Source organism: Pezoporus occidentalis, unplaced genomic scaffold, assembly GCF_034315485.1.
Source record: "Pezoporus occidentalis ecotype Australia unplaced genomic scaffold, CSIRO_AGI_Poc_V1 ctg12, whole genome shotgun sequence".
NCBI lineage: Eukaryota > Metazoa > Chordata > Aves > Psittaciformes > Psittacidae > Pezoporus > Pezoporus occidentalis.
Window position 1 is genome coordinate 7,325,063 of NW_026912994.1, and position 14,577 is coordinate 7,339,639.

At 42.0% G+C, this 14,577-nt stretch overlaps 1 protein-coding gene across 10 annotated transcripts in view; it reads right to left on the reverse strand.

Annotated features, from left to right (window-relative positions):
- The window catches only part of SLC15A2 (solute carrier family 15 member 2), a 66,299-nt gene that overhangs the window by 21,368 nt on the left and 30,354 nt on the right, over positions 1-14,577 (reverse strand). For all 10 annotated transcript variants that reach the window (XR_009962457.1, XM_062607107.1, XM_062607100.1 and 7 more), the window contains 7 exons: positions 14,324-14,411; positions 13,567-13,708; positions 11,537-11,629; positions 10,589-10,688; positions 5,344-5,434; positions 2,741-2,818; positions 26-108 (listed from right to left, as the gene is read on the reverse strand). Coding sequence is in view for 9 of the 10 variants with exons in the window: in XM_062607100.1 (XP_062463084.1) it covers positions 26-108; positions 2,741-2,818; positions 5,344-5,434; positions 10,589-10,688; positions 11,537-11,629; positions 13,567-13,708; positions 14,324-14,411 (675 nt within the window). In the remaining variant the exon portion in view is untranslated. The remainder of the gene's footprint in view (positions 1-25; positions 109-2,740; positions 2,819-5,343; positions 5,435-10,588; positions 10,689-11,536; positions 11,630-13,566; positions 13,709-14,323; positions 14,412-14,577) is intronic.

The window sequence follows — 14,577 nt, forward strand, 5'->3', positions numbered from 1 at the left end:
AAAAGAGAAAATGGCATACACTTACACCGATGCATTTACACACTTCCAATAAGATGTTCCCTCGTGGTGGTGTTTTTCTGTACAGTCCACTTCCAGCAATGAATACAACTGAAAAATATTGTAATCCAAATGGGAATTCACATGACTGAGGCTCAATCCTACACTGGCTTCTGGGGAGGATCCCCCACCCCTCTATTCCACAGAAATCCTATGCCTTTGGGGCTTACAGGATCAAACTTTTAACAGAATAAATATACAGAACTCCTTTAATGCCTTCACATGGAAGAAAATGCAGCATCCTACAAGAGGCAGCATGATTCTTAGGAAGTCACCATAATCTTCTCATGATCTGCTCTGGCACAACAGGTACCTCTACATTTGATTCACACTGGAAAACAAAGTTTTAAACATTCCCTCCATCTATGCTTTTTGTAGGCTAAACTTGAACTAAAATCCATATTGAATTGCTGGAAATCACCCCCGACTAATTGCAACTGTGTGAGAATTAATCCAGACCCAAAGCAGGCTTTTTGTACTTGCATCTCACACATATTTCAATGGAAACAGCCACTAAGGTCACTGCATCACACACTGGTGTTAACAGAAATTACCTCTATTTATGGTTTCTATGAGGGGATACACAATTTAAGATATTGTTTTGCCTGGGTTTTCTCCTTCAAAGCACAAAGAATATTGGACCGAGGCTTCAAAATCCTGTCAGAGATGGGGCTATCTGATTATATATCATTTGTCCTGCTCTTTGAGAGCCTCTGAGCACTTTGCAATTGGAAAGATATTGGCAGAGAGAAGCACAATAAAAGCTGAGTGTGAAATCCATATAACAAACCAACCTCAACTTTCTAAATTAACCCAATTATCTGGGTCAGTCCACAGCCAGTGGAGAAAAGCAGACACCTCTGAACTAACACAGGAGGCCTGGGACACTGCAAGGAAACCAGTTTCTCTTTTCTGATTATGAAGACCCTTCACATCCAGTTTTGACTTGCAGAACTGTCAGAGACACCTCTGAAGTCAGTTTAGATGAGTTGCACTGAAAGACACTTGTTCAAAGTCACCCACAGTGAGTAGTTGCACTACCTTATTTTTTAGCATCTCTCTGCGGACCTGCTGGTGCCTCCGAAAGGTGATTAATTAGGTCTGCTGAAATACCTTCTGGAGATGCCACTGACTCCTTTGGGAACTGAGGTTCCAGCATTAGGTTTGGTATTTGGAATTAAATAGTGTCAACCTTCCCTCATCTTTCAGAAACTGAAGAAGCTCACAAAAATCTTCCTCTATAAGATTTTCATTCTGCCTCTAAGTCTATTTTTGCTTTCCATCATGACAGGGAGAGGCCCAGTCAGGGCTGAAATGGTATTTTCTCCAGTTCTGCATTCTGCTCACATAATCAAATATATCACTTCCAAGAGCATTTTAGCATGTTACAAAGGAACACAGAGCTACTTTGCTGGGCAGGCTGTGGAATCTGGCAGCAGGACACTAGCTAAAAACACATTTCAATTGATGCCCTCACTGAAACTGCAATATTTACATACCCATTTTCCCCTGGGCAGCTACTACTCTGCTAGAAACATTCATCACACAATGGTGCGCAGAGGAGCCTGTGCTGCCTTAAACTGATAGGAACAGGTCACAGGGGAAAAGAGAAGTTTCTCAGGCCCGTGACCATGCACTTTTCTGAAAATAATTGCTGCAGTGTTAGCTGTGGCCCAATGACATTTTTCCAGTTCTGATTCTTCTCTTTGATGGAAGTTTGAGGGGGGAGCAACACCCACGTTCTCTGGGGGACGAACTTTTCAAATCACAGATGCTATGGTGAAATCACACAATTGCTTGGCCTCTCAATTTAGCTAACAAGCTGAATGAGAAGTCACCCCATGCTGTGTCAGAACCTCTCCAATATAGTATAATAAGAGGACTTGCTCCCCTCAGCAGCTTGCAACTGTGAAACTAAAGCTAATGGGGCGTCTTCTATATTGGCTACCAAGGAGTAACAGCAAGAACATGGAAATTGCTGAGTATTTTATAAGGGTTGAAGAAGAAATCTTGACAGGTACATTAATGGGGCTAAGATGCAAGCTTTAGGAAGCAGGGTGATTGCAGCTGCCTTCTGACACTTGAACAATAAGGGTTTCTTATTGCAACATAATAATACGTTGTCACTGTAATTGTGGGAATTACTTCAGTCAAGTGAAGTGAGGCAGCTCATAATAAAGTAACATCTCATTCAGCTCCTCCTACAATTTCTGTGGCATATAGATTCTGAAGCAAAAGTCTGAGCCATTAAAGATGGTCCCAAGATGCAAAGAGACTGTGGAGAGATTAGAAGTGGCATGGCTAAGCTTCTCCTCTAGAATATGGGAAACTCCAGCAACTGCTCAGAGTGCAGTTCAAAGGCCAAGCCTGCTCATAGGTGAAGCTGCAAGACATCAGAAGAATCATTTTGGTGCCTCCCTTTGCTTTATAGAACCAGGCAGTTGTATTGTGAAACACTGCCCAAACCACTCTCTCATCAGTATCATAATAAAGGACTGCGGTAAAACCACCTTCTGCCCACCAATGAACTAGTGATTTTTCTTGTCGTTCTGAACTGTGGAATTTTTGGATAACCTTGAAACCTTGAATATCCATCCAGAGCTACTGAATTTGTACATTTTCTCATCTATTCATGGACTCAAAAATGGTAACTCCTATTACAAGCTTTATTGTTTCCACTCACCAAGCGCCAACACCATCAATGCTGCTGGGACACCAAAAGCCAGTGCATAACAATCCTCTCCAAAGCATTTCACATCCCCTGAAAGAAGTCAGAAATAAAAGCACCTCATTACAGTCAGACTTATGTTACTGGGCCCTTTGATATGCTTCCCTAAATCATTCACTTCCCCTGGCTTTAAATCTTCTTTGCTGGTGCTTGACACTGTGAATTGAATCTCCTTGAAACAATTGTCCTCCCTTGACAAAGAAAATTTGGAAGCAGGGTTAGTGTCTGCCAGCAAAAGCAGCTGATAATGGTATATTGATGAGAATAGTAGAAGTGAGAAAGCAGACAAATAGGTAGGAACTGTAATTGGGCAAAAAACCCACAACGTTTAAATAACCTGAAGCCATTTTTTATTTGCCTAGATCTAAATAACCAGTACTGTGTTTCCACATTATTTGTGCCAGATGCATGAGTTATTGAGGTAAAAACTGGAATCTGATTTCATAGCAACAATGTGGAAGCCAATGCCCCTACTGTGTAAGTGGAAGAACAGGACTGGTCTTAAAACTGCAGTTCCTTTTCTCACCACTTTCCCAGTCTCACTAGAGGCAGCCTGCTCCGAATGCCAGGTCCTGCAATAACACATCAGGAAACCAGCATGGCTTTGATTGATCTGAGCTATGGTTCACTGAAACCCTCCACCTCTTCAACTAGGTCAGTTCTCATACCACATGAATTTAGAGGTCCAGTTGCAAAGAGTAAGCCAGCAGCAGGGTCTGTGTTTGTATGCCAGTGGCTACAAATTACTGCATTCTTACATGGAGTAATAACAAAATGCGAAAACAAGCCAACACAGTTAACAGGAAGCCAAACCATGAAGCTTTCAGTTCCTGTTTGTTGTCCCTGGGCAGTCATGGTCAGCTGCATCGTTGTGTGAGTGCATAGCTTATTTACTTATTTTCAGCAAATTAGCTGGAATCCAACAAAGTTGGCAGTGAGACGTTATGAGCACACTGAACTTCTGACATGCAAAATGAGTTGGACTTCTCCACCTTAAAGTATATATTCCACATTTGTGCCAAATGTCTACAAACTGCATTTCTTGCTCTTCCAAAAAACCTTTCACACTTAGCAAAAATTTTACTCTTTCCCCATCCTCTCCACCTCATTTCCATGTTGTGACTAGTTTATTGCTGGGCTATATTGGCACAGGTTTTGATGTTCAAAGGGCACTGGATTTTCATCTGCTCACTGATTACACTGAGCAAAAGCCCCTTTCCAACAGAATGCTGACTTGGGCACACCAATAAGAGAAAGACCAAGAGATATAAAGACAGGCTGAGAAAGTCAGGGATGTTCAGCCTGGAGAAGAGAAGGCTATGTGCAGACCTCGTAGCAGCCTTCCAGTATCTGAATGAGGCCTACAAGGATGCTGGAGAGGGACTCTTCATTAGGGACTGTAGTGATAGGACAAGGGGCAATGGGTTCAAACTTTAACAGGGAAAGTTCAGGTTAGGTATAAGGAAGAAGTTCTTTACTGTGAGGGTGGTGAGGCACTGGAACAGGTTGCCCAAAGAAGTGGTAAATGCTCCACCCCTGGTGGTGTTCAAGGCCAGGTTGGACAGCGCCTTGGGCAACATGGTTTAGTGTGAGGCATCCCTGCCCATGACAAGGGGGTTGGAACTAGATGATCTTTAGGTTCTTTCCAGCCCCCACCATTCTATGATACAACATTTGTCTTTGCCTGTACATATGGTGTAAATACGAGAAAAGCACAATTGCCCACAGCTCATGAAATGATCAGCCTGTTAAAACAATCACACTGAACAAAGAAACCTTCCTGGAGGCCACAGGATGAAATTAAAAAAAATTACTACTAAATGTGGAGGCTACCTTATCCTTGTCCCTGTCCCTATCCCCACCACCTATGGCCTGCTGCTCTGCCTCTGTGTCTGTATTTAGGGTGTGCCACTACAGCTTCTAGGCACTGCAATACAGTGAAGTAAGTGCAGCAAAACTGGTAGACTAAAAAGAGTTGTACAAGCTGGCTAGAATATAAAGTAGGTCTTAAATGGGGCATAGGTCTCTGTTTTGTCTTCAAGGCTAGTTGCCCAGGGCTGAAATCTTGCAGGCAGACCCATACAGACATGCATGTGTGCCAGGACAAAACCCTCCAGAAGTCAGCAGCACCCTATGTGAGGAAGAAGGTAGGACTTCAAAACCAGCCCTGCTAAGTTTTTGGCCCTGACATCTGCACAGGACAGCAGAGATCAATTCTCATCTATAAGGTACCTGCAAGCAAGATGGGGAAATAATCCTTCACTGGCAATGGGAAGGATTACATCATCATATAGGTCCTTGTACCTTTTGTATTTTAATTCTGCAGTTCAGGCTGGCTTCCAAATACAACCAGAAATACAGTTTCTGTGACTTGTCTGCTAGTACTATAAATCTGTTACGCTGCTACAGCAGGATTAACAAGGCATAAATGCAATGCACTGACCACTCCACAGGTAATATAATTTCTGCCATTCAGCTGTCATAAAAGCCTAAAACTATGCACAGCACAGTAGTCAGAGGGCAGCTAATTTATTGTCTTGTTCTAAATCAACACTGACCTCTTAATACAGGAGTTACAAACGTGGAGATCAAACTTCCAGCATTAATGGATAAATAGAAGATGGAAAAAAACTTGCTTCTCTCCGAGGTCTAAAACAAGAGAAGACAATATCAGTGTCACGGCTAATGCACAGCATTGGGCTTGCAAAGTGAATACTGTCAATTCTCTTGTTAGGAATGCTGGGTAAACATTGACACACAGTGCATAAAATGTTAAGCAAACAAGCTTGTGTTCAGGTGATGGTAAATGCTTACACAAATCAGCTCATGTTACTCAAGAAGTGCTTTGGGGCTTTTTGGCATTTCAGAGGAAAAGCCAGACACTGCTCCAAGAGCACTGTGAGAGGAAGGAGCAGAGAGCATTTACTTATTCAGAACATGTAGCATGATTTAGATCCTCTGTCACCTAATTCAATCCAATTTGGCATGGCTTGACAAGTTCATAATTTCTTCTCATGTTTGAGAACTTCTCCCCCCCCGCCCCCTTCCTGTGTAGGAACAGAAAAAGAAACCTGTGTATTTTGAGAGCTGTAATGACAGCATAGATGAGAGAGTGCCAGCAAATGAGAGGTATCCATCAGACAGGAGGTCACCAAGCTGACGCCAGTCAACCTCAAAATAATAGAGTAAATTAAACCTACAGGAGCGAATTCAAGAGCTTGATGTAGGTATGAACCATAAGAGAAACTGTTATTTTAACATATTATAGTTCATACAGTTAAAGGATTCTTGATCTGTTTTCTTCCATCATAATTCATAACACAGAAGGAATCAAGAACTTGATGCAGAGTTTGGTCCTTTTTGCAGGAGTAATGTGTGAAGACATTCATCTGAGAGCAGTTTCTCCTTGTTTGTGGGGCAGATAGGAATGCACAGTCATATTCACATACATAGTGCTAAACCTCCTCCTTGTGCCTGGGTGGACCAGCAGAAAGGAGAAAGAAGAACAGACTACCTGACCTATCCCATGCTCATCTATACCACCAGTTATGGCACACCTGAGTTGATAAAAACAGCAGTTAAGGACAGCCTAAACCCAGGCAGCCAGTATGCTCCATAAGTATCTAGGCTTCCCTCCCAGCTGCCATCAGGTCCTGTAACATGTAATGGGCAAATTGCTTGGGGCATGGCTAGGTTTCTGGCACAGAGTTCCTTAGGGCACCTTGAGCCACATCTCTATGACCTGAGCATCATTAGAATATGAAGCTTCAGCTTAGCAGAATGTGAAGAAGCTCCTCAAGGGCATGTTTCCATCCCGTCTCTTTCTAATATATTCTGCTTCCTTCTGCTCCCCGAGACAATAATATTGACAAGGCTAGAAAACAGGAGAAGATGTGAAGAATTGCAGGCAGCTAAAAAAGGATAGCTGTTAAGGAATGAAGCCCAAGACCCAGAAATGTAACAAAACATTCCATAACTGATGGAGAAGTCAACAGGAAATATTGCTACTTCGGATGGCAAGAAGCCTCTTATCACAGGGGACCACTGTGGGCAAGGGAGGGCGAGGGCTTGGGAGACTTTATGTTGCCTTGTGACATGGGTACAGGGAAGGTGAGGGTGAGAACCACTCCCACTGCTAGCCACCAAGGAGCCTGGGGGTCCCCCACTTGGATTAAGGGCTTTTTGCTTTTCCCAGTTATAAAGACCCCATCAAATTGAACTTCTGGCTTTTCCACAATTTTATTAACTAGTGTGTTCCAAGCAATCTAATCCATATATTACTCAAATTATGTATCCTGGATTAAAGGATCTGTAAGCCTTATAATAATCATCTCTATGGAATGTCCCTATGGTTAACAGCAAACAGCACTGGGTCTTACTGTCTTCTATGCTCCATTGTGGTTTATGCTCCAGTGGTTTGATTACCTGAAGCTTTCTACTGCTAAGCTAGTAAAAGTGTATTTCCTTCTTCATTCTACCTTTGTGGTAAGATACTTGTCACCATAAGGAAATCTAGAGAAATCAACAGCCTCAGCAAATCTCTCCCACCCCCAGAGTAGCCCTGCCATGGCTTGACATGGTGGTGAAATAGAGTCCTCAGAGTCCTGTCCTCTTCTAGCCAAATTCTCTAGATTCTACCAATGCCTATCACTAACGCTTTGTATCTGAGCAACTCAGAATTTCTGACACCTGAGAAAAACTCAAGCATGCAGATCTCAACATAATAAAGTCTAGAGCAATAATTATCCAAAATAATGTGCTGATAAGAGACAAGGAAAGCTATACGTAAAGAATTTGGAGCACTTTATTTCACGTATTTTTAGATTTAAGCAATGGAAAAAAGAAATGGTCAGAGAAAACCAGAAGTGAGTAAAAAAACAATAATCCAGCAGCTTGCAAATTACTCTGATTGGAAAATTAGGAATTCCATCCCTATTTTCTTAATCTTTGGAGCAGACTTACATTAACAACATCATTTGGATTAACTAATTTGAGAAAATGCAGCATACACAATAATCCTGATCTCCTTGGCAACCAGAAAATAAAGAAACAAAGAGAAAGCTATTTAGTACCTTAAACACCATATCATACTGCCTGAAAGCAGCTTTGGTCCTTAATCAATATGCACAGCAGCTTTCTAAGTCATATAACATATCGTAAATATAATTTTATTCAGGATTTTTTAGGTTGGACTCCTAATCCCATAGACAAAGATGCTTGGAAATCTCCCACAGATAAATCTACTTTCCCTGTCTGACCTCCTGCTGAATCAGTCTCTATCACTGTTTGTTGCAGTACTGTTCTCAAACTGGCAGACCCAAGACTATTACAATCCTAAAGTACTTACAAGAAAACAGGACCAGTGGTGTGCATTTGCCTCAAAACATAAATTTGTCTCTACATGAGAATAGCAGGGGCAATTTATTTATTCATTTTCTGTACAGAACTACCACATCCCTCATTTCCAGATAGAGCAACTAAGCCTGTGCACTTAAGGGCTCATCTGAGTTTTATTGGCATCCTGAAAACTAAGGGGGAAATCAAATGCTTCATTTCATTGGGATTTTTCAAAACTTATTTCATCCTACTGGAGTGGAAGATGAAAAATGTAAGTCCTCCCAGACACCACTCTGAAGGGGAGAAATATTCTGGTTAGGCCCAAAGTTTTCAGTCCTTACGTGACCAAAATTTCTTACTCCAATTTTGAAGACTTAAATTTCCTATCATGTAGCATAAATCTTTTCTTTCTTCTGAAAGACCAAGTCATTTCAAAATGGTAGAATACAAGACTTCCTACTGAAAATAACAAATACAGCAGAAGGCATTGCCCTTATCAGAAGGCTTTTTACATTTTTCTTTCTCCAAATTATTTTTTTTTTCTTGAAGGAAATATGCAGGTGAATGTTTGAGCCTTAGTATTTGATAAATTTGATGGAAATGTGTAGTCTGAATGCTGGAGTATGGGTACAGGCCCGCACAAACACAGGGAATTCAGGTTTTGTTCTGTAACTCAGTTGTGATTGTAAGGTTGGGATAATAATATGTATATACCCAACTGGGGTACTGAGCTTCATTAACTGAAGTTTATAAAACACTCTGAAGATAAGTGGTACATATTATCACACTGTAATTAGGTGGTAATTGAAAGATGCTGGATAAACAGTATTAATCATTAATATTCATAGAAGCAGCACTTCTGAAAATGCTGCTAGAACACCTATTCGAATACTTTTGGGACAACTACTGGTACTGCAGGCTGGGATGCCCACATGCTAGTGTGCAAACAGTATATTTCCAGAGCATGTGTGTTGTACTGCCACGCCTGCTTTTGGTCAGATTTGTGCCAACTGATGCAGCTGGCGACCACCAGGTCACTGCTGCTGCCTCTTCTCAAGTTCTTCCCTCTAAACCACTGGGTCCAACACAGGATGGACATGCCTGCAAAAGGGTCTTTGAACAAGTGACTATGAAACATCCTGTGTTTTGCTATTCCTTAGTAATCATGAACCACAGTTCATGTACAGAAAGCACATGTCTTCCCAAAATTACAAAATAAAGATTCTACTCTATATTATCTATTCATTAAATGCTGACTATGTGCTTGGGCATTGCAAAAGACAAACAGCAAACTGCCCTACAGAGTTCCCATCTTTTGTCCAAGACTAAGGGACCATCCCTAGTCCAACTCTACCAGTGCCTTTCCCAACAGACCATTAGCCTAATATCCTTCTTGCATGCCTCCACTGATGGGAGCTGCCATCTCTCACAGGTCCTAATCTTTTCCAGTACTTCTCTAGATATATTTCTGGAAATCTTTTCCTACTGTCAGTCCCATATAATGCTCCTTGAATTTAAGCCTACTCATCACAGACCCCAACGCTTATTTTCTTTCTTTTAGCAGTGGCCTTCCACATATTTGAGGATTTATGGCACGCACAGAAGTTGCTGATATGAATACTACCACTGAGAAAATGGAATTTTTTATTTGTGTGTTAGGTCAACATAAATCTGAGTGGTTTATTTCAGGTCAGTTTGAAAATCTGACATTTTGCCTGACAATTAGCATTTCCTGACCTTCTTCATTTCTTTAAGCATTACTTTATCCCTGTTTGAAACACTGTTCTGAATGTAATGGGAGTTTGAGATTAGTGCAGGTGAGGGGCTAAGCATTCATGATAGAGAGTGAGGAGACAAAGCAACTGGGCTACAATTCACAGATGCAGAGCACAAACAAATCTAAAAAGAAGCATTTTCCCAGCTGTTCAGAACTTTCCATTCTGGAACATTTAGAAAGCATTCTGGGTAGATTTGGTACCAGCACTACTTTCAAAAGACTGGAATTTCTTACAGTTCTTTCTGAACAATATGTAAGACACAGACTATGTCTGATTTGAGGAAAAATTTCCCAAGGAAGCATAGGCTGGTGATACGTTTTTTTCTTTCATTTGCTGTATTGCATTGCAGTGCATTATAGCTACCCCTGTTAAGCTGGCTCAGAAATGGCTACAGTTCTGTGATACATTATATGGAATTTTCCAACTACTCTTGACATCCAATTAACATTTAGATGATTTGATGCAATTATGACTTATCCTTCCCAATATCAGTTCTGTTTTGCTGTCATTTTCCTTTCCTAAAGCATCCAGATTCTCTCAAGTCTTATGCAAACCATCCTACCTCACATCTTACTACAACTTTCCCTAGCAAACGGGCCCTTATCCTAGAACAACAGGATTTGATCACATAAACATCCCCAAGAAGCAAGCAGACACTGAAGATTTTAAGAAAGAAAAGAAATCTTACATGTTCCTCTTCAAACTGGTCCCCACCAAATGCAGAGACACAGGGCTTGATACCTCCCGTTCCAAGGGCGATCAAAAACAGACCAACCATAGACAGGATCCTTCATGCAAGAACAAAAATATCACCATTGCAGAACCTTTCCAGGGTTTATGAGAGCATTTTAGTGTCACCCAACCATGGGTCCATTAATATCATTTCCTTTTGCAGGTACGTAAGTGATGAGCCAGCAAAGTGCAAAACAATCAAATTCATTATCCTCATTTCTGTATTCAGTACAAGTCAATTAACCAACTGGTTTTGTCAGTTTCTTTCTGTTCTGAGGCCTAATGGATATACTAAAGATCAAAGATCCGTGGGTTTATTTTTCACTCAGACGAGAACTAAAGATTGCAGAGATCCATTGAGAAAAATAAAAAAAGAAAAAAAAAAGATACAAAGCCTTTTCCTATAGCCTTCCAGCCTCAGTAAGCGCAGACAAACTGAATTAGGCTCATTCTTGGGTGTTTGCTACTTCCCACTGCTCCTCAAAATACCATTGGTGGCCAAACAGATTACACCTGTAGGGAACAGGAGTGTCAGGACTGAACAAGTCTAGGACAAAAGGAGACTGTTCTGGAAATGAGATGTGCTCCTTCCTGCACATGTGTATTTTTAGAGCTATGACCACCTAGGCAAAAAGAGATTGGAGGTGTCTATATCAAAGGGCTTAGAGGCTGATGAAGAAATGAGAGAGGAATGAGCCTGTGGTGGTTTCAACTCATCAAAGGGCTTAGAGTCTGTGGTGGTACATTCACACTCTACATCCACCCTCAAACACCCTAAACCCTTCTCTGGTAAACACAACCCGCGCACAGCCCCCGTACTGCTAGCCCAATGGAGGTGAAACAAATTACCACCCTGCTAAACCAGCTACCATCACAACCTCCTGCAGCTTCAACAGTTACTTACACATGAACCACCTGGTTGCCTAGGGATGGAATTGCACCGACTGACTTTATCAGATGGCCAACAACATACACAATGGAGAGGTAAATGATCGTCCTGTGAGGAAAGGAAACAGCAATGACTAAAAGTGATGTACAGTTTGAGAACAGAGCATGCCTGTGCTTCCTAACATGGCAGGTCTACTTGGCAGACACATAAGGAACAGGTTTTTCATTCCACTGGCATAGCAGGCAGCTATAACTTTTGTGTCAACACTGAGTGCACTAGAAAAAACAGGCAAACTGGTTCAGATTAAGGAGGGATACCCCCTGCTTTCTTCGCAGAGGTTAATCAGCAGAATAAACTAAATACATTCCAGTCTTGTCAGGCATGGAAGGCTGCAAATCATAGAAAGGTCTGGGTTGGAAGGGACTTTAAAGATCATCTAGTTCCAGCTCCCTGGCAGGGGCAGGGACCCCTTCCACCAGACCAGGTTGATTAAAGTCCCATCTAACCTGGTCTTGAATACTTCAACTCAGTTTCCAGATTACTAACAACTGGCATTGCAGCAGGCACCGAAAGGAATCCCTTGACTGGAAGGCATCTATAGGGACTGTCGCTCACATTCAACCCACCTAACATCTGAATTAGGAGCCTGATTTCCTATTACAAGTTTGTTTCAGATTCCAAATACCTTAAGGACTAAAGGTCTGAACCCATCTACCTGCCTCCCATGTCTTGTTGAGGAAGAAATAGAAATCTGACTAGGAGGATCAGTCTCTTGAATGTATTCTGTTCCTTCATCACCTTCAGGATTAAGAGATATCTACATATTTACATGCAGAAGACATACACAAAGGGAATGGATGGACTTTTTAGGACAGAGGCACTAGAAGTCCTATAAGCTTTGAGCAACTGCAGTGATCCTCAACGCATCCAAACCCTAGTTCCAACAGCTAATTTAAAGCCACATCAGATCATTCCTAAAAGCACCTATAATCTGTTATTCTGTCCCCAGTATTGGCTGAGATCCAGCTAATACAGTAAAAGCCTCCTCCCATTAAGTCATAAAGTCTTGCCTAACACACAGAAGCCTGCAAAAGGATTTCTCTTCTCACACCATTATGCTGCAAGATTGACATCCTCAAATACCAATTAACATTGCTAAGTGACCTTAAGTAAAAAAGTTAATAAACCCCCACTCTTATTTTGGGGTGGGTTTTTCTTCTTCAAAGGGCCAAGAGAATGGCTAAAATTGAGCAGAAAGAGAAAAGAATATTGACACCTCCGTAAGAACTTCCTGCTGGAAAGGCATATGGCAGATGAGTTTTTTTCCTGTTGAAACCCTTCTGCCAGATGTACCCAGTCCTTGACAGAAGGCTTCAGCTGCACTTCATCATTCTGACAAGCCAAGTCTCCTCAGACAATAAACAAACAGTGCCAAGCAACTGTTATATCCAGCTGCTCACCACCACTCTGGGGCAGATGATGGCCCCACAACCTATCAGTGGAAAGGAAGAATGCCTAACTTACCCAGGGAGGGTTTACCTGGTTATGCGCTGAGAGAGATTATTTGAGTGAAACCAGGTTTCTCTGGAATGAAAATGGGTGTGCTCACACATTTGCTATGCTGTGAGAGCATAAGTATAGTATAGGTAGTGACAGTTCACCTGAAACTGTGAGATTTAGAGGATGACACTGCTTCCACACCATCATTGAATCCTTCTCAGAAGCAGATCTTTGCAAGCTGCAGGTTAATCACCCTACACGTCAGCTTCTTGGAGATGGGTACAGAAGGACATTGGAGAACTGTACCTGTGACATTTAGTTTGTTTCAATTTTGTTGCCCATTGGCCCGTGGGAGAAAGGCCCACAGAACAGCATAAGCAAACAAATCGGCTGTTTATGGGTTAGGAAAGGAGCTGACCTTTGCAAGTGTGTCTCTGCTACACTCTGAGCTAGCTTAAAACCAGGAGCACACACAGCACTGCCCTTGGTACAGGCTGCATGGTGTAGGTGTATGCTTTATGAGTTACAGAGGTGCCTTCACTTACTTGTATTTCCCCAGCCATGAGTCTGCCATGATGGCTCCAATAACAGGTGTGAAATAGCATAGCGCAGAAAAGGCATGATACACAGCGGTGGAGAGATTCTCATCCCAGTGGAAGAAGCTTAAGAAGTATAGTGTCAGGACAGCTAAAATGAAACAAGCAAATCACATCAGATAATTAATGTGTATCTCTGCAGGTAAGCAGGATCACGGGGACAAGAAAAGCACTGATACGTCTAACAGCTATGAGCACTGTTGTGAAAAGGTCTGTGCTTTCAGACCTGTTCCTCAGTCTCTGACACAGGAAAAGCTAAACTGAGATATATGAGTACCAGGCATTCTTTGCTCCTAAACATTCATGTTTAGCTGGAAAATGTTTTTTCTAGCTTATTTTACCGGAACCTGTAGTTCTGTTTATGCTCATTTTCTATTTGAAAATTAGGTGCCTGTACAATTCAATTCCCAAACATGCTGGTTGCACACCACTATGAAAGATGTCACACTCTGGAAAACGAGATCTGGTACAGAGACTCACATAAAAATTTTGACTGGAAGGCACACCTGGAGCTCTCTAATCCAAAATTCTGCTCAGAGCAGGTGTAGCATCAGTATTAGGGCACGCGATTTATACCTGAATCCCAAAATGCCAATTTACTTTGAAAGACAGCTGAGACCATATACAACACAGCCCTGGAACACCAGACAAATGCATGCTGAAACCCAAGGACAGGAAAGACACTTCCCAGACACAGGCCCTATACCTCTCATGCCATAGTAGGAGAAGCGCTCGCAGAACTCATTCACCACGATGAAGGCAATGCTTAGGGGGTAGTTGGAGCCACAGAGTTTCTGCAGGAGACAAACAAGAACGTATCAGCTCTATGCAAGCCTTCACCCCAGCAATACCTCCATAGTGCCTGGACAGAGAAGAGTCCAGCCCAAAAAAAACAGGTGCCCACTGCTGCTCCACTGGCCTGTGGGTTAGACCGAAGGGACAAGAGGGGACCCCACACCT